The sequence below is a fragment of the Cornus florida genome, unplaced genomic scaffold (genome assembly GCF_030987335.1).
Source record: "Cornus florida cultivar Cherokee Brave unplaced genomic scaffold, ASM3098733v1 CherokeeBrave_3.0.0_Hap2_Chr05, whole genome shotgun sequence".
NCBI lineage: Eukaryota > Viridiplantae > Streptophyta > Magnoliopsida > Cornales > Cornaceae > Cornus > Cornus florida.
This window is the reverse complement of record NW_026775575.1, coordinates 66,573,986-66,593,502: the sequence shown is the minus strand read 5'-3', so window position 1 is coordinate 66,593,502 and position 19,517 is coordinate 66,573,986. Positions and strand designations below refer to the sequence as shown.

The window sequence follows — 19,517 nt, the reverse complement described above, 5'->3', positions numbered from 1 at the left end:
TCACATCCCCCACCTACGTGAGTACATGCCTACAGAAAAGAAGCAATCACTTTTTGAAAGCTTCAGCTTCCCCAAAATCCTTTAGAACACAATTTTCCTATTTAAAAGCATGTACTCATTCAATTGTGAAAAACATAATAGTAGCACATATACAACACGGAGTTTGCTGCTAACTCACATCTCAGTTTGTCTGTAAATGAATGAAGACAGCAAAAATTAGAAGCTGAAGTCTCTCTTATCGCTCTCAAAATATTAAAATCGCAGCAATTCGAAATTCCTACACTACACCAAAAGACCACTTCTCTGAATAGTCGTCGTCTTTCGGTACTGTACATTTTCAAGTACTCTAAAAAGAAGCCTCAAATCCATTATCATCATTCCAACCAGGCCTTGAGAGGAGTGCACCATGTTCACTCATGCTACCCTTCAATCTATAAAAGGCTGGGTTGCTCCGAATTGTCCTCAAAGGACCTGATCTATTCCCATGTCCGATAGGTAAAGGAACCCCTGGCCCGATCAAATTTGAACCAGAAAACGGTCTGTTTTCCATTTCTTCGAGTGGACCAGAACTGTACTCCATTGTTATGAAAGGAGAGGCATGCCCATAAGTTAAGCGCGGTGTCGCTCCACCAGCATTCCACCAACTGCTGTCAGAAGGGACAAGATCGCCTTTGAAGTCTGAGCCTGCAGCAGAGGACTCTCTCTGACTACAGCAGTCTGCACAAGTTTCATCGTCATTATATATGAGTTTCAGTGCCTGCACAACTTCCCCCATGAATGGCCTGTGAGTCACCTCCGGATGAACACACATCGAAGCAATGGCAGCCACTTTAGCCATGTCATCGAAGTCGTATTTTCCGCCCAATGTTGGATCCAAGAACTGCTCCAAACCTTCCCTATTGGTCAGGAGAGGACGTGCCCAAGTTACAAGGTTTTCTTGTCCTGGAGGTTGAGACATGTCCACAGGTTTCCTTCCGGAGAGAAGCTCCAACAGCACAACCCCATAGCTGTAAACATCACTCTTGACAAGTAAATGTCCTGTCATTGCATATTCGGGAGCAACATACCTGCAAAAAATCCAAAATAACATTCTGTCAGAAGAAATATTGAAAGATCTAAATACTAAAATATAAAGTTGAAATATGAAGAAAAGGCAATCAATGGTGCAAGCAATGATCTAGTAACAAATACAAGATTCATAAAAGACAGAATTCAGGAATATTTCAGGAATTTATTTGCCTAAAGGTAAATGCTTGAAACATGAACATGGAGAAAATATAACCCCATAAAAATGAAAATAGAACTTGGCAAGAATTTCAAAATATTGATTTGCATAAAAACATATTTTATGTTTTTATACTTAAGTATTGAAAATATAAACACACAGACTTATATTTGAAGAAAAACATATGTTGCCATGATGAAACGAGTGGAATAATTCAACACTACATGCATGATCTCGGAATTGTCCCAATGCTCAAAAAATTCTGAACATGTAATAATAATTCAATATTTGTGTGTTGTGATAATAATTCAATATACTAAATGAAACTATGAAAATCTTTGGAAGATTTTAGCAAAAATAACAGGTTTACATGGAATACATACCCAAAAGTTCCCATGACCCGAGTAGAAATATGTTGACTTCCTTCGGTTGCTTCCCTCGCCAACCCAAAATCTGAAACCTTGGGAGTGAAGTCATCTTCTAACAAAATATTACTGGCCTTGAAATCACGGTGAATTACACGAGGATTAGAATCCTCATGAAGATAAGCCAATCCTCTTGCTGCACCAAGAGCAATCTTCAACCGTGCATCCCAGTCAAGAGGTCCCTTTATCTTGTCTGCACCTGAACCACCAACAACACAAGTATATTATTGAGACATCTGCAATATCTAAGCAATGTTACTTTCAGTAAAAATACAGGATCAGAACTGCCTCACCACTATAGAATGAGGAGTTTTTCAGATATCATCATGGGAAAGGTGCTCTATACTACTAAAGTGATTCAAAATATGGGATTGAGGTGTTCTGGACACCAATATTTCGGAAATTGGCATGAACAAGAGGAATAAAATATAAATAAAGCATGGGATAATTATACCATGCAAATGGGACTCAACACTGCCATTAGGAACAAGCTCATAAACCAAGCACCGTCGCTTTTCTTCAATGCATATACCAATCAGTTTCACAAGATTACGATGATGCAATCGACTTAGCATCTCAACTTCTGCAATGAATTCACGGTCTCCATTCTGATCATCCCTCGTAAGCAATTTAACAGCAGCTTCAGTTCCATCTTCCATGGTTCCAAGATAAACACGTCCAAATCCTCCTTCACCCAAAACCTTTCTTGAACTGAATTTACCTGTAGCCTTCTCAAGCTCTGCAAGTGTAAATGTTTTTACAGAAAGAATGGAAGTAGGCATGGCGGAAACGAGAGATATAGATGGTGAGCTTGCCATGCTACTTGAAAAGTTAGACCCAATTCCTGCATCATAAACACAAAGTCGATTGAGTTTGCAAGAGCTGTACAACTTTAGATAGTTGAAATGTTTAAACAAAACCATCAAATCAACCATTAAAGTTCAGTAATACGAAAAGCCTGGCGCTATAATGTAAGAAATCCCTGTTTCTCCAGCTAGTTTTTCGTAGGGGTGGCAAAATGAAGTTTTTCGCAATAAAGATGAACAAAAAGAGCATTTACGATGTGAATATGAAGCAAGTAACAGAGAGGAATTGAGCAACACTGGAATGAAAAATGATAACTAATTTTGTTCTCTGCAAATAGGTCATGTAATTACGCCAAGTACAATGATTAATTCCCTGTCCAGTTAAAACATGATTATAGATAGGTTGACGAGTGGTAATGATTAATATGATGCAGTACGAGACAAATAATTTTATTCCATCATAATAACCCAACAAGCTTTAATTACAACTATCTAAGTATCTAGGGTTGCTCCATCTCAGTTCTTTTTACTGAAAACTCATATCTTCAGTTAAAAACAAGACTATCAATTCATTTCTCATGGCCTCAATTCACATTCTTTCTTGCCTTCTTCTTGTTTTTTGCCACCTTCAACTTGAAATTTACGACTCTGTATCAGTGCATCAAATGCACGTGGCCAGATAATCTCAAACAACATTTTTTTTTTTTTTGACAAGTCAGATAATCTCAAACAACGTTGCCTCCGGCCCTCCTTTTATTCATCATAGATTCACACTATCTGAGCATCTAGGGTCGCTCCATCTCCGTTCTTTTTACTGAAAACTCATATCTTCAGTTAAAAACAATACAACCAATTCCTTTTCTCATGGCCTCAATTCACATTCTTTCTTGCCTTCCTCTTGTTTTTTGCCAACCACCGACAAAAAATTTACAACTCTGTATCAGTGCATTAATTGGTTTATGATGCACATGGCCAGAGAATCTCAAACAACTTTGCCTCCTTTTATCTTCAATTAGGACCACTTCTAACTTTCCATGACTACATTCATTTCTAATTCTATTTTTTCTTAACACCACCACCCATCCATCTCAACATCTCTATTTCAACCATACTTGTTTTTTTAACAAATTTTTTTAGTTATACAACATTTAGATTTGTACCATAAAGCATAACTAACCTCATAACTGTTTTATAGAACTTTTCCTCAACTTAGAGAGTACTTTATGATGAAAAACACTCTGAAAGCACTTCTCCATATTATCCAAACCCTGAACTTCCTCCAAAATTGTTACTTCCTTATAGGATGTTTATCGAAAATATCAAATTTGTAATTTTTAGGTATCTCTTGACCATCAAATTGTGTTTACCATCAAATTTATAAGGAAGGACTCAATGCAAATTCTTTTCGAAAGCAAATGACAAATAATATTATTGATCACAAAGATAACAAATATGTCATTGATGAGAACTCCTTGATTTAATTAGCAAATAAAACTTAATCTCCCGACAAAGATTTCTGAGAAAAATTCAATTGAAGCCATTACAAAAAATTACAGTCTTAATGCTCAATGTGCGCACATTATATAGTTAAGTTCTTGTATACTATCTGTCAGACAAACTACTTGGGCGGTCATATGCAAGAATTAGGTATTTTAAATATGACTATTCTACTCAGAAAGGACACATTTATTGCAGAATGCCAAACGGTTACTAAGGTTGCTGCGTGATGCGTATATATCTGTATGACTTGCAAGACAAATAGAAGAACATTTCTAATGAAAGTGCGACTTGACCTACTAAAATGACTTTTAAGTGTGAGTTCTAAAAATAGGACAACAAGCTTAATGAGGATTGTTGGTGAATAAACTCAAGCTCTTGAATTGATGACCAAAACCAACCCCCAAATCCACTAAGCAACAATTCCTAGTACTTACAAGAAACCAACTCTACAAAATAACTGATTCACTCGCAAGATGCCTACTTCAACTTTTTAGAAAAATAAAAATACTTAAAATTAAATATAATTGGAAATTCTGGGAATGCCCAAATGAAAATTCCCTAAATGGACAGTTTAGAAGGGTTTCGGATTCCACCCCCAAAGGGTAGACAGCCACCTTATGCAAGGACACAGAAGCTGTAAGACAAATTTAATTCCAAGGAGCAAAAACCTGAAAGAGCAAGCAAGAAGAAGATTTATGACGAGTTATTCCCAAATTTTTTTTTTTAAAAAAAAGAAAGAAAGAAAGAAAGGGGGGGAAAAAAAAGACGAAGAAGACAAAGCCCACAAAATTCACCTATGTTCACCTTTTTATAAATAAGAGCAGTGCTACACATCTCGAATTAAAATTTGAGATGCGATCTTGAATCTGATGTGGCGATAGCTAAATAGACATTAATGTCCTATATTTTAATACATATTAAACTTTATTCTTTTATGTATTTGTGTTTCCTATTTTAACAAACTAATCAAATTGTCAATTGAAGAAAAAGGAAATAACGAAGAATTACACTAGGTTTCTCTCTGTATCTCTAATTTGTTTTTCTTTATTAACAATTTTCATTATATATACAAGTGTATATATTTATATATTTATTTTCTTCTGCACTCTCTATATTTTTCAACTACTCTATATCTTTGTTGAGTATTTCATTAAAACTTAACCGTAATAAAAAAATACCAAATCAAAATACAATTATAAAAGCTTTAAGTAAATTATGTAATTAGGGGCTTATTCACTAGAAAGATGTCACTCATTCATGGTAAAATTGCAGCTTCTACTTTTAATTATTTGAAGATTTAATATAAAGGGTCTCACAAACGAAGACGATCAGAATTGAATTCAAGTTATTAAGTTATATTAGGGTTTTCTCTCCTTCCTATATTAAAAAGATTGTTTTTAAAACAAATAAAGCAGCCAAATAAGCAGCCACCTAATTCAAGATAAAATCACAAATCAAAATTCGTTAAGTATAGCATTTTCCTTTAAATAAAGGAGAACGCCACAAAGCCACCATTTGAATGTACATTTTAATAAGACAGAACTTTGATGGCTGATCAACTGAACATGGGATGAGACCCTATGAAATGAAATGTGTCCTGCCACTTGCCACAATGCTCTAGATTATTTGCAAGGCATAAGTTTCCCAAATTTGATGTTATGCCATGAATGTTAGCTTCAACAGGACTGTCACCCGCACGCTTCTCTTGGCCGTAGCATCTAGAAGATGGGGGAAATCAGTTACATGAGGATTTCTATACTTTGTTTTCTTTCTATTGAGGTTGGGAACTTGGAACATGGTCTTGAGGAAGTATGTGGTTTGTCCATCTTAGTCACGCTAAAGTATTTTCTTAACATTTACCTGTGTTCTTCTTTTCATTGTGGCATAGCATTTTTTTCAATGATATACATTTTCTTTTCCAAAAAGAATTAGAATCGCGCCATTCTATAAAGAGCAGAATAATTTCCCTTAATACTGCAACATAGCTTAAATTCATAATTAACTGGACATCAGATAGAATTCAGAGACTATTGTAGTGAAGTTGGCTGAACACATGCCAAAGTTAGGAGTTCTAGTGAAATGTCATCAGCACTGGTGCACACATCTTCACCACCTAAGCCAAGGCCCAGGTGACTTGTTATCTTTATTTCTGTCCAGAAAATGAACCCAATAAAAAGACAAACACATACATGAATTTACCAGACTGGTGAGGAGGGATGCATATCAGAAATAAGCCAATAAAGCATTATTCAGCAAGAAAATTTTCAAAGCACTGAATGAACAATTGACACAAGTGCATTCAAGTATCACTTCTAACATGTTGGAACACTAACTCACAGACATACCGGATCGTTTATGTATGGACGATGTAAAGATAGGACCAACAGCACTTGATGGTCTTCCAATCTTCCTGCATTTCAAGAGGATGTAAACTGCCGCACAGCAGACCACTGATAGAACTAAACCAGACAAAACAACGACAAAAATGATTCTAGGGTTCATCTTCTGGCTCTTGTTGACAACATTTGCAGTAATAGGGAATTGCTCATTTCCAGCACTACCACTTGGACCACTACCTGCATAACTCCCAATTGGTGGTGAAGAAGGAAGCCCTGATGAAAGCTACTCAGTCAGATATTATAACACCATAATCATGTAATGGAATAACCACAACAAGAGTCAAGGTCGGTACCTGGATAACTAATGTACATCACCTCATAATTACCAAAAACAGTTTTATTTAAAGGCACCTTCTTCTCCCATAATCTCTCATAAGTCAGTGTAGCAGTGGTAATATCAAATTTCTCCCCTAAAGGAACCAAGTTGATATCTACCACAGTTTTTCCCTGATTTTGAATATCAGCACTGGCACCAACTATAACCACTTGTTCTTGTTTCAAATATATGGCTGTAGCAATCTCAATCTCTAGCTCATTAACGACTGGAAAGATAGCATAAAGAGATACATCCAGAACAAGTCTGACTTTCATAGGAAACACACAACCACAAGGTGAGTTAACGGGGGTTGAAGTAAGTGGCTCCATGCATATCTGACCACAACCTGCCATTAGATTTACTGTCAAAGTCCCTTGTAAAATATCATCTCACAAACGGAGAAAATTATGGGGGAAGGTGGGGCACTGAAATGAAATGTTTATCATTTAAATAGGCAGCACCACATGGAAAGACGCAATAAAATCTATTGTCAAACACCACCAAAAAGAAAAAAATCTAAGGATAAACCAGAAACTACATGACTTATGTACTGATGCATATTATTAAAATTTTACCAAAGGGGGTCCTTAATTTAATGGCATCAACCTTTTCCTTTCCCTAAGTCAGCACCCTCATGCTCTTTTACATTCCAAAATTAGGCTTATGACACTATTTTCCTATCTCTAAATCTGGTTACTGATCGAAAGATAATCCCATCTCCCCTTTCTCATCTCATTCTATCCAATAGATTGCACTCCACAAGATAAAAATTTGTAACCTTCAACACTAGAACTTTTCCATATTAAAAGAAAAACATATAAAAATTTATTCAGACACAAGTCAATTATCCTCTCTTTTCTACCAAGTATCAAAAGCAGGACCCTGAGGTTTAGGGTTAGGACCTCCATCGGCCCTCTCTACCAGCATATTAGCAATGCACCTCCATCATTGGCAGCATAGACAAATTCCATCCTAATAGCGGCCACAAGATCACCTCTCTATCTCTCTCTCTCTCTCTCTCTCTCTCTCTCTCTCACACACACACACTCATCTGGTCTCATTGTCTTTCGTACTTCTCTAATACTTGCATATGAAATTGCAAGCATATTTGGAGAGCGAAAATGCTGACGATTGAAATACGCATAGATCCGCAACAATTTCTACCACTGCATAATGTAAATATATATACATATATATATATGTGAGTGTGTGTGTGTGTGTGTGCCAAGACACAAATTATTGGGTATGTATATATGTGCATATAAAGATATAGATTTTATAATAATAATGAGCTCGCCGAACCGAGTCCGAGCCTGTTGGAACATTGTCGAGCCAAACTCGAGCTTCACTAGGCCAAGCTTGCCCGAAACACTAGCAGAGCCTGAGTACCCCCTTTGACTTTGACGAGCTGAACCCAAACAATCCAAAGCTTTGTTTTATTTTGTGAGTGGTAAGAACAAGACAACAATTCACTTGTTATAAAGAATCAGGGCAAATGGGCAATTGTTAATTCTCCTATTCTAAACTTCCGACTCCTTCCACTTTGACAGGACAGCCACAGTATTCAAGAGGTTAGGCTGCCCCTCACCCACCCACTATTTCTCTCCCTCCTCCTTTCCTCTTTCTTTCTCCAACTCTTCAATCCAAATATAATCTTAAAGAGTGACTTCCTTAATCAAGACGAACTTCGACTACTTCCACTTTTGAGAGAATAGCCAAAACATTATTCAAGAGGTTACGCTCTCCACCCTATTTCTCTCTTTTCCCTTCTCTTTGACAGAATAAACTCTCCCTCCACCTTTCCTCTTCTTTTCTCCAACTCCTCAATCCAAACATAGTGACTTCCTTAATCAAGATGAATTAGAAGACAAGTAATTAAGCATTAATATCAAAATCTGATGTGCATATTCCAATTTGAGCTTTAGATGATCAAGGACTCCATTTAGCATTAACAAAATTTTAAGGGATTCCTTTCAGTGCTATTGTACTACCTGCACCATTCTATGGTGGTATCGTGGGAAAGATTGGCATCATCCTCCACGTGAAGAACTAAGATTTGACTTTCTTTTTGAAGGAACCAAAAACTGATTGAATCTCCAAACTCATACTCTCTAATTTAGAACCTATTGCCTTCCCAAGTGGGTGAAGCCATAAAAATGTAGAAACTACAATATTTTGCATTTCCTTTTAAGCAAATTAGTAAAACATGATTTGGCTACATGAATTCTATTTAGTCATTTTGTTCTATCTAGGGCCATAATATGAATCAAACCACATGCTACCATATTTTTCCATATTATCTCAACTCATTTTAGTTTTGATCTCCCTCTTCTCTTAACGTTACCCTCATATCCTACATTACTATTTTCTATGAACTCTATCAGGCATATTGTTACTCATTAGAATCATTACAAAGTAGAACTGGAATAATTACTTTAGGCAGGCTGAAGAGAGGCCAAAACCCTAGAGTTTGCTTGGGATCCAATAGTGTAACAATGACATGTTGGCTTCCACTTCCAATATTTGATTCTAACGCAAGCCAAGATAGTCTACGATCTACAAGGAAGGTATGAACGAAGAGAAACTAAATCAAAGGGACTTCTTTTATGATTAAATTGAACTTTCACACCTAGCATTGTGGCTCAACTTTTCTATTCACTTTCTACATCTGATTATTTGTATTAGGAAACATGGTGCTAAATTCTTTTATTATTTGATTGAAACTATCAACGGAATCAAAAGAAAAAGACTAAGAATGGGGTGACCACATAGCTATATAATAACACCAAAATAATACCTGGTACTGCAGAAGGAGCTGGGGAAGCCGCATGACTTTTCACCTGATGATGGTGATGATGATGATGATGTCTTGGCAAGGTAATACTACTAGGACCAGCAGAACGATCTAAAGAAGAAGGATTTCAGCATCAGAGAAAAGCTAGAAAGTGGGAATCACAAAGAATTCAGATTATGAATACAGCAAGTACCTTGATTTGTTGGAGAAGGTGCAGGTACAATCGATGGCACGAAAAAAGGTTGAAGGTGTCTCGTATCACCTGATTGTGGAGCAAGCCATGCACTCATTGACATTGACTTCACTGCAAAAAAAAAGTACAACTTTAGTGTTACCTATTCACATGTATATACATCATCCAGGTAAAATATATATATATATATAAGAAGAAGATGAAATGAGACATGAGACTTGATGAGTGGGGATTATCACTGAGAAAGAGAGAGAGAGAGAGCGCATTATAAGAGTAAACCCCATACGAACAGATGCCCAGCTATAAAGATTGCTTTTGCTAATATTATTCTTTCGGATATTAAAATAAAACCTATTGCTGATATTATTTAAGTGAGAAGACATAGAACTTACTCAGAGCGATTGAAAATGCCCTTTGATGTTTGTTTATGTTCAGCACTTCAGCATCTAATGGGACTGTGGGCATTTAACCTTAAAAACATAATACACTACCAATACTATAATGTATGCAGGACATGTAAGCCTTTCTTGCCATGTAAATAGCAATGTATTTGCATGTTTGATGCATAATGGCATGGATTGTAACAGCCGCTTAAAGGTGTTGTAAGGTTGAACTGCTAGACATACTATCCCCTTGTTGAAAAGCTCATATTTTTATGCATATTAATTTATCTTTGGTTAGTTTTACTTCATCACATACCAAATACATGCATGTAGACTCACGTGCAATAGTGCAAGCACATGCACATTAGTGCACCACCTCCTACTGCATGTTTCCTGTGCATTACATTTTTAAAGATACAGACATTTGTCATAAGAGCACGGGAATTCAATTTCTAGATTTGCTGAAATGAAATAAAAAATTAATTTCATGATGGAGTTAAGTTGGACCAATCGTAAACCAACTGAATATATACTGATCTGCCCAGAAATAAAACCAATAAAAACCATAGTCAGCTATAATATCTGCATTCGAATGCGGGCGAGATAGAAGAGGAAAAAAAAAAAAAAGAGAGAAGAAATTCCAAAGTAATTTCTAATTTCTTATCCTCAAAAAGATGCATCAGTATAGTACAAGTTTAAGATTGGAAAGCAACCTTTACATCAATTTGAAATTCTTGAGTAGAATATGACATAAAAGTCTTTTTTAGTTTAAAATTTTCCAAAGTTATTTTCCCAAATTCAACAATTTTCCAGCATTAGTTGCAAAAATGTTTACGAATAAAATAAATTTACAAACTAAATGTATGAAGAGAAAGTACAAGGGTTACAACATGTGGTCTATAAAGAAAGTAAAGACCAAATGACTCTCTGCACATTGGATTTTCCACACCATCCTATAGATTATATTCATAAAGATTTGTGCTTCCCTTTTCAACTAGAAATTTTCATTATTGGATGACTTGAAGAAAAAACACGATAAAATTGCATGAAACTATCACAGTATAAACATTATTATAAATTCCTCCTCAACCTCAATGTGCTCCTTGATGTTCCTTCTTGTCAAGGTGAAGATTCAGTGTTCAACAATGATTTAGATTTGAATCTGTTGGGAGGATATACTGATAGGAGTATTTTAAGCCACTTATCAAAAAAAAAAGAAAAGAGGAGTGATTTAAGCCTTGATAGAATATTCATAGGAGTGATTTATGGGATTGATTTTAGGAATCCTCCCTCAATGTATTTTCCATAATTATCACTTGTATTGCTTCACCTTTAAATAGAGGTGGTCATTGTAAACAAAACTAAGAGAGAATATGAGAACCCATAATTTTGAAATATTAAAGCTGATAATATATAATCATCGTTGATATAAAAAAGAAACAGATAAATGGTCTATGACTTCAAGAGTGTGACCTTTGGTGTGAAACATGGTTTAATGGACTTTTATTTCGAGTCAAATAAAATAATATGAAGAGTCATGCAATTACTACAAGACTCACCTCTTGAGTTGCTTGTCACTTAATGACCTAAGACTTTACTACAGTTACATGATTCTTTATATTCCTTACACATTAATTACATAACTTTATATATATTGAATTCACCTATAAATTAGACCCAAGACAAATTGTGGAGTGGAGCTTGTAGAGTGGTTGGTCAGGGACGGGAAGGCTTACAGGGCCCACTCTTATCTTGTGGAGTATTTCAACACAAGGTAGGGATTTACTCTATTTTTATATATGCAAATAGATGGGATCAAATTAACAGTGTTCGGAAGAGAAAATGTGTATCTTGTGAATTCCTGTATAGAAGTTGCATGATTATGTTGTTGTTAAATGGTACAAAGAGATGTATCTTGTGTAAGATTCATGGGTGGATTTCATTTGCGTGTGCTCGTACATGTATTACCCGCAGAAAATAGGTAGGGAGTGAAAGCCCTTCAGTTGAAAGACTGAGATTTGTTCCGAAACTTTAGTTGGGGTCAGTGGTGCGCCGGAGAATGACCGAAAATTTACTGCCATGCGCGGTATACATGTCGGGGGGTTATTTAGTTTGCTAAAATGCTTGGCTTAATGTTATTACATAGAATTGAATTATGATTTTATTAGTGACATTATTTGTTGTTTTATTCATAATTTCTCTCTTAAATCTTATCAGAGTAGGTTTATCATACCCTACTCTAGACTCATTCGGCTCTCCTCTGTCTTGCTTGAATTTTGTGATAAGATTTATTAGTCTCGGATCTGCGGATCTACTCATCTCAGATCTCAGGATCAACTTGTTTCGGATCTTTGGTGTGATGACCGGTAATTTGAAATATTAAAATTAATAATATAAATGTGTATTTTGATATATATATATTAGTGAGTGAGAATACTTACCTTTATTGGACACTTCTACGAAGGACACCGACACTCCTCGGACACGTGTCCGACACTTCATATACATGTCCATAAATAAAATTTAAATATATTATTTTGGACACTCCGCCAACACTTCCGGACACTTCACCGACACTTACAGACACTTAGGTAGACACTTTCTAACACAGTCTTCCCGGTAATATGAACACATTCTAAAGTGTTCAACTTTTTTCTTTAAGAAAAATTGGCATCAAGTGAATCATAAAATGATATTTGTTCATTTAAAACAAAACACTATTATGACAAAGTAGTATAATAAGGGTATATATGATATAAAAGTCACTATAATGACTTATTAATTAAAGTTTTATAATATTATTACTCAATAGATGTATATATAAATAAAAATTCATATTTATATATAGCCGTGTCCACGCCATACCCATGTCCTACTTTTAAAAATTTTGGCGTGTCCATGTCGTGTCCGTGTTACGTGGAGTGGGAATTAGCAATGATAAGTGTGTTTTAATGCATGGTTTAATGGGCTATTATTGCGAGTTAAATAAAGTAATATGGAGAGTCATGCAATTATTACAAGACTTGACTCTTGAGTTTCTTGCTATATAATGACCTAAGACGTTACATGACTCTATATATTCCTTATACATTAATCACATCACTTTTTATATTCTGCATTTACCTATAAATTAGATCCAAGATTGATAGATTGCTAATTGCTTGAGAGAATAAGAAAAAGAAAGAAAATTCATTTTACAAACTGTGGAGTGGAGCTTGTAGAGTGGTTGGTCGGTGATGAATGACGTTTGCCTGTGGAGTTATTCAACACAAGGTAGGGGAATTAGTCTCGATCTATATGTGCAAAATGATGGAACTAAATTAAAATTTGTGTTTACTTGTCTTATTGTATTATTTGGATCATGTGAATTGTATTGTATTGTTAGAAATATGTTTGCGAAGCAAATAATTAATGGTGCTTTGGAAAGTGTCATGGAAAAAATAAAGTCAAAAGTCATTCTTGCTTTGGATACTAAATAATTAAGCTGTGGAACTAGTAAGTGTTTACTGAAGGAAGTGGTAAAAGTCATTTTAGGAGAAGTCAAGTGCCATTAATAGTAGTATTGTAAAAGGGACAGCCAACTATACCTGTTGTAACCAATTCAGAATCAATATCAATTTGAGTTATTATCCTAAACTTTTCTAGAATAAGAAATCTAGGCTCCAACAGTGATTGGAGAATTTTTAGTCTTCCTTACTACTATAAGAAGACTTTTGTTTTTTTTCTATTTGCTTCAAGTGGTATCAGGGACTTCTAGTAAGATTTGTGATTACTGCTGATCTATGGCTAGGCAAGGAAGCAAGATAGCCACACAAGAAGACTTTCAAAATCTACAAAATCAAATTTCTCGATTAAGGACTTTATTAGAACAATATGGAATCATTTCACCTCTTAATTCTGACATTGGGAGACAAAGGGCTCAACAAATGGATGCATATGACTGCGGATATTGGACAGAACAAACTAATGGAGAAAGAAATCAGCAGCATAAGATGTATAGAAGTCCAAAACAGAGTTCTGCCAGATCACAAAACACATGGATATCAATGGTGAAACGTACTGAAGAACCTGAATTTTGATCCTACACATGTGACGATTCAAGATTCAAATCTGCCAAGTGCCCAAGAGTTGTAAATAATCACATTATCAATGGAAAATGACTCTTGGTTGATGAATATCTTGGGAACTTTGCTGATGTCACCTCAACATTTGATGAATCTTTTGGAAGTATAAATGAAGAAGATGAGATCATGCGGGTAAATTCAACTTCATGGCTTCCAGTTTTTTTTTTTTTTTTTTGATAAGTAAAATTTGATTAGAAAAGCTTTCAAAAGGGGAACGCATCCCTAATACAAAAAACGAAGGTTGAACCTAAGGACCAATAGAGTCCAAAAGGTCATCGCTTCCAGATTTGACGACAATGAAGAGAATTTTGAAGGAAAAAAAGATGGTAGAAGAGAAGTTTGAAGAAGCAGCCAGTAACATGTCAGAAGCCGAGGCAGCTGTCATTATTCAATCTGCATGTTGTGGATTTGAGGTGAGAAAGTGGGAACCATTGAAGAAATTGAAGCAAATATCTCAAGCTGATTCCCAAGTTGCAGAAATTTCAGAACTTATGTTCATTAACAAACAAATAGGTGGAACTTTTGAAGATAAGACCATTGGATTTGCAACGCTAACTGGTGCCATAGACAGTACGTCAGATGAAGTTTACTAGAATACTTTGGTTAGAAATGAAGCTTATTTGTTGATGGAGTTGAAAAGTTCATGAATATGGAATTCATGACTTAATTTGGAAAGGATTCTTGGCGCGACATATGGCCAGGTGTCGTTCCAATGCAAAAATCAGATTGATTCAAGTCTTGGATCCCGATTTGTGTTCAAACAGGTTTTGGAAATCTTCAAAATTTAAAGAAAGAGCTCAGAAAGTTCATGAAAAGGTGTTCCTTGTTGGTAAAAGAATATTATTGTGCTTTGTTCGAGTAAGGAAAGGAAGAAAGAAAGGATGGAAGGGTTTAATTGGTTCTTCATTCATCATGGTAAATTGTTTCAAACTTGAGGGCAAGTTTTCTTCAAGGAGAAGGATCTGATGCAAATAATTAATGGTGCTTTGAAAAGTGTCATGGGGAAAAAAGAGTCAAAGAATCGTTCTTGTTTTGGTTACTAAGTAATTAAGCTTTGGAACTACTAAGTGTCTACTTAGGGAAGTGGTAAAATTTTATTAATGTTGTGTGGGAATTCCAAATGTCATTTTAGGAGAAGCCAAGTGTCATTAATAGAAGTATTATAAAAGGGACAGTCCATTATATCTGCTGTAACCAAGGCATAATCAATATCAATTTGAATTAAAACTAGATCGTAAACTTCTCTACAGGCTTTTCCCAGATTTCCTTTAGAAATATAGGCTCCAATGGTGATTAGAGAAATTTCAGTCTTCTTTACTACTATAAGAAGACTTCTGTTTTTTCTATTTGCTTCATTGTGTGCTCGTACACGTATAGCCGGAAGAAATTTTAGTTGGGGGTGAGCGGTCTGCCGTGAGAATGACCAGGAATCCGTTGGTGTGTGCGGTATACATGATAGGGATTATTTTGCTTGACTTCATGTGTTGGATTTGAGTTACTACTTGGGTTTGGATTTTATGCATTTTTGGTTTAATATATATTTCAGTTTTGCTTGTAAGTATAATTAGTATTCTATCTTGTTGTATATATCGATTTAGAGTACTTTTCCTACTGAGCGGTTGTGCTTACCCCAATATTTTTCAGGTTTAGCCTAAGTCAGGAATACGACGAATTTCCTGAACTCACTTGCAGATTCAATTTTTTTGCATAATAAGTTTATAAGAATGTACTACGTTTTAACTCTGTAACTGGAGAAGGATCATGGTTATAGAAGATAAGATTGTTTTTTTTGTTCTATTATTTTATTTTATCATGTCCTGAGAATCGAGGTGTGACATTCAGATCAACTCGTCTCGGATTCTAAACAACTTCATATTTAGTTTCAAGTTGGACACTTGAATTAAAATCTCCATATGCCAATTGGAGGGGAGTGTTAGGAGAATAGCAAAATAAGACTGATTTATGATCTTGATGCAAGTATCTTACTACATGTAAGAGTAAAAGTCAGTATGCATCTTAATGCAAGGTATAGTATATGTCTTGCTGTTTAAATAATTATGATGTAGAGATTCTTAATCCTTCAGTGCTTCCATTACTGCACATATACTTAGTCTCCTAGTTTACTGCCGATTCAACCATTATTTTTTATACAAAAAAAAAAAAAAAAAAAAAAATCTCATTGGAACATGGTAATAGTGCTAATTCTATACCTTCCTTCCAAAGAAATGAAATCTCTTTCCTTGCTAATCTTTTAGCTTTTCCTTATATTTTGCCTTACTGTTGGTACATGAATGGATTCTGTTTATAAAAAAATAAAAGATTTAAGAGAGCAATTAAGAATGAAACAACATATGTGGTTCAACCACCACGGCACACAAAGCCCAAAGGGCCACATCACTTTTATTATATTCTTTCTTAGTTTTGTTTACAATGACCACCACTAATTATAGGTGAAAGAATACAAGTGATAAATATGGAAAATACATTGATGGATTCCTAAAATCTATATAACTAAAATATTCTTCTACACGTGACAGGTTTTAAATGTGATATAGGTCAGGTGGCAGACACAAAGATAAAACAATAAATACAGCCACTATACACTAGAAAAGGCTCTCATATCATCCTTTAAATTTCTGTTCATTAAAATTAAATGCAATAGATTAACGTATCTATGAAGTTGTATGTTGGACTTTGTTACCTATTCCTTAAATATACAAGAACTCATAAAGAGGTTGCTGTGTCATACCCCAATCTCCAAAAACCAGAATCAGGGTGTTAGAATTCCTTTGTTATCAACAATCCTACTATAACAGTGTTTCATTAATCCTCAAGTCCCATAGATAGAAACTAGTCTTCATTTACATTTTTAACCTTTTAAAAGATTTCAACCAGACACCAGAACTTATCACCATTTCCTTCATCCCTTCTTTCTCTCTTTTCATTTGCTTGTCTGTGCATTCCTTTAGTCTCCACTTATCTTGAAGAAAGTAGGAATGAGCATACAATGCCAGTAGGCATCCCATGATCTAACCCAACATGCTTATTTGTGTTCTTTGCTTCATCAACCCTACCCTACTTCCTCCTAATCTAGCGAGTAATGGAAAACTTAACATACAGTGAAAGAACTTTCACAGAACTATCAATGCATAACAACTAACCCAGACGCACACGAAGCACATATTACTAACACCACATAAGCACAATCACCCATTATCCGCAACAACGCATCCAGCACATGCATGCAGCTTAACCATGCATCACAAGTACCTAATAACATGATCAACACTACACAAAACACAGCCTAACACAACAGTCATAAGCATAACATGTCAGCACAAGGATGCATACACAAAGATATTCCACAAAATTAATCTACACATACAAAATACTGCATGGTACCATTAAATCAGCACACCACAAGCAGGTGTTCCCAAGACAACATAATGGACACAGGCTATTCTACTGAGGTCATCTCTTTCCCTAGGCCCAATCTCCCACATATGTTCACCCAAATAGCTCTCTCCAAAAGGGTTGACATCCAAAACATATTCTATAACTAGAAATTTTCCTCCAACAAGATCATCTTTAACCTAAACCCACTCTTCTTTTGAACGGTTACCAACTTGGGTGATTGATCCATATGTTCCCAAAATTGTGTTTTAATGTGTTCATCTAGTCCTACTAGGGGTGCATAGGCGCTAACTATTTTTTCCTCCTAATAAAAGTTTTACTAATCTTATCCCGTCCTCTTTTCCAATAACTGTTACAACATCTAGTATTGAACAATACCATGCTAAGTCATGATGCACTTTGATAAATAAGAATAAGTAAGCCAATATGTGACCAATGATGAAAAAATGAATAAGAAAGACGGAGCAGGATGAACAAGTATGAGCCATCCACTAATTCCACACTGACAGCAAATTAATTGCATGTGTGCTCTTCCCACTATTTGTTAATTATACAAGATTTGTCTATGTGATAACTAAACCGAGTAAGAATTCAGAAATCATACTTATCAAAAATAAATAAAGTTCAGAAATCATGATAAATCTGTTAAAGATGTAAATCCCACAAACATATACTGCAACACCAAAGGCATTGAGAAAACCCACTATTAATACTAAAGCTCCTGACATTCACTATTAATTCTAGAATTAATTATCAAAAAAAATGTCTACAATTACCCTAGTATTACAAATGAAACATGAAAATAATCCTATTGTATGTTTTATTTTAATACAGAAATAGGTGTAGTTCCTTTTTTCTCCCTGGCTGATAACTCACACACGTCATGGTAATTGCACAGGACTATATCTTTCAACTGCATAACCGTTGTTTCACACCCCAACAATTTTATTTCTTTTTCATGAATAAACTCCAACAATTAGCCCAAATATCAAAACACAAAAACCATACTGATGGTTCGAATAAAAATATGAAATTACCAATAACATGTAGGAAAAAATAAAAATCAGAAACTTATAATTGTAATTGGCAGAAGACAAATCGAGTCAATTGAACCTAAAATAACTATTTGACTTGCATTGACCGAGTTTTTAAATTAAAAATAACGAAAAAGCGGAAATTCGCAATTTGCTTTCTTTTTTCTGTTCTTTTTCCCCATTTTCCCAGTAACCAAACAAAAGGCAAAGCTAAAAATCAAAAAGTAACCAAAAGCAAACAAATAGAGTAATCGTTGAAACTAGTAAAGGTTACCTTCCGTGAAAAATAAGAAACTAGTGGAGACCAGAGTGAGCAGGGGAAGAAGAGGAAGAAGAATCAGAGTTCGCATCTTCTCTTTTCAGAACCAAATTCACATACAACATCCTCAGAATCAGAAACCGCCAAGCTTGGACACCTCAACAGAGTCTCGCCGGACGTCCCCTGAGTTCCACCGTCGGCGGAGTTCATCATCACCGTCTGAACTCAGAACAAAACATTGCATGGCTTCGCAAATGTGTGAGATTGGCCAAGGAAACGTGCGATACAGTAAGCCCTAGCTCAGAAACAACAATGCAACTGATTTTGTAGATCCATGGAATGCGCTGGAGATCTGAGAGGGAAGTTTGGGAGGTTTTATTACAGAGAGATTTAGAGAGAGAGAGAGTAGTAGTAGATCTTGAGTGTGGTTAGAGAGAGAGAGAGAGGGAGACAAGAACAAAGTAGAGATACTGGAGTGTGGAAGTTCAACAATGGCAAGATTTACGCGGCTGGAGAGAGAGAGAGAGAGTGAGCGCTTTATTACCGGTGTTGCTTCAGCACTCGTGCCTGGGTACTTGATGGTGTCGGGGCCACGCGCCTCGTTGACGCGTGCCGGTTAGCTGGCTTTTTATGTAGATTAGGGGG

At 35.5% G+C, this 19,517-nt stretch overlaps 1 protein-coding gene across 2 annotated transcripts; it reads right to left on the bottom strand.

Annotated features, from left to right (window-relative positions):
• Positions 1 to 92: 92 nt before the first annotated feature.
• Positions 93 to 19,435, bottom strand: LOC132306702 (receptor-like serine/threonine-protein kinase ALE2). 2 transcript variants are annotated; one of them, XM_059804219.1, is made up of 9 exons: positions 18,888 to 19,435; positions 16,376 to 16,463; positions 9,659 to 9,769; positions 9,469 to 9,576; positions 6,649 to 7,017; positions 6,302 to 6,568; positions 2,105 to 2,494; positions 1,609 to 1,849; positions 93 to 1,067 (listed from the first exon to the last, which is right to left on the bottom strand). In XM_059804219.1, the coding sequence occupies exons 3-9, from the start codon at positions 9,759 to 9,761 to the stop codon at positions 347 to 349; spliced, it is 2,199 nt and encodes a 732-aa protein (XP_059660202.1). In that variant the 5' UTR covers positions 9,762 to 9,769; positions 16,376 to 16,463; positions 18,888 to 19,435; the 3' UTR covers positions 93 to 346. The 2 variants fall into 2 exon arrangements, with proteins under 2 accessions (XP_059660202.1, XP_059660201.1); XM_059804218.1 differs by lacking the exon at positions 16,376 to 16,463.
• Between the last annotated feature and the right edge of the window lie 82 nt (positions 19,436 to 19,517).

What these genes read in the sequence shown, in the direction of transcription:
- LOC132306702 (XM_059804218.1), bottom strand. Translation starts at nt 18,963, where the DNA reads ATGCGAACTCTGATTCTTCTTCCTCTTCTTCCCCTGCTCACTCTGGTC. An exon ending in AGCTCCTTCTGCAGTACCAG is followed by an intron (nt 7,018 to 9,468) that starts GTATTATTTTGG and finishes ATCTAATGGCAG; the next exon opens with GTTGTGGTCAGATATGCATG. An exon ending in TGTTGAGTCCCATTTGCATG is followed by an intron (nt 1,850 to 2,104) that starts GTATAATTATCC and finishes TTGGTGGTTCAG; the next exon opens with GTGCAGACAAGATAAAGGGA.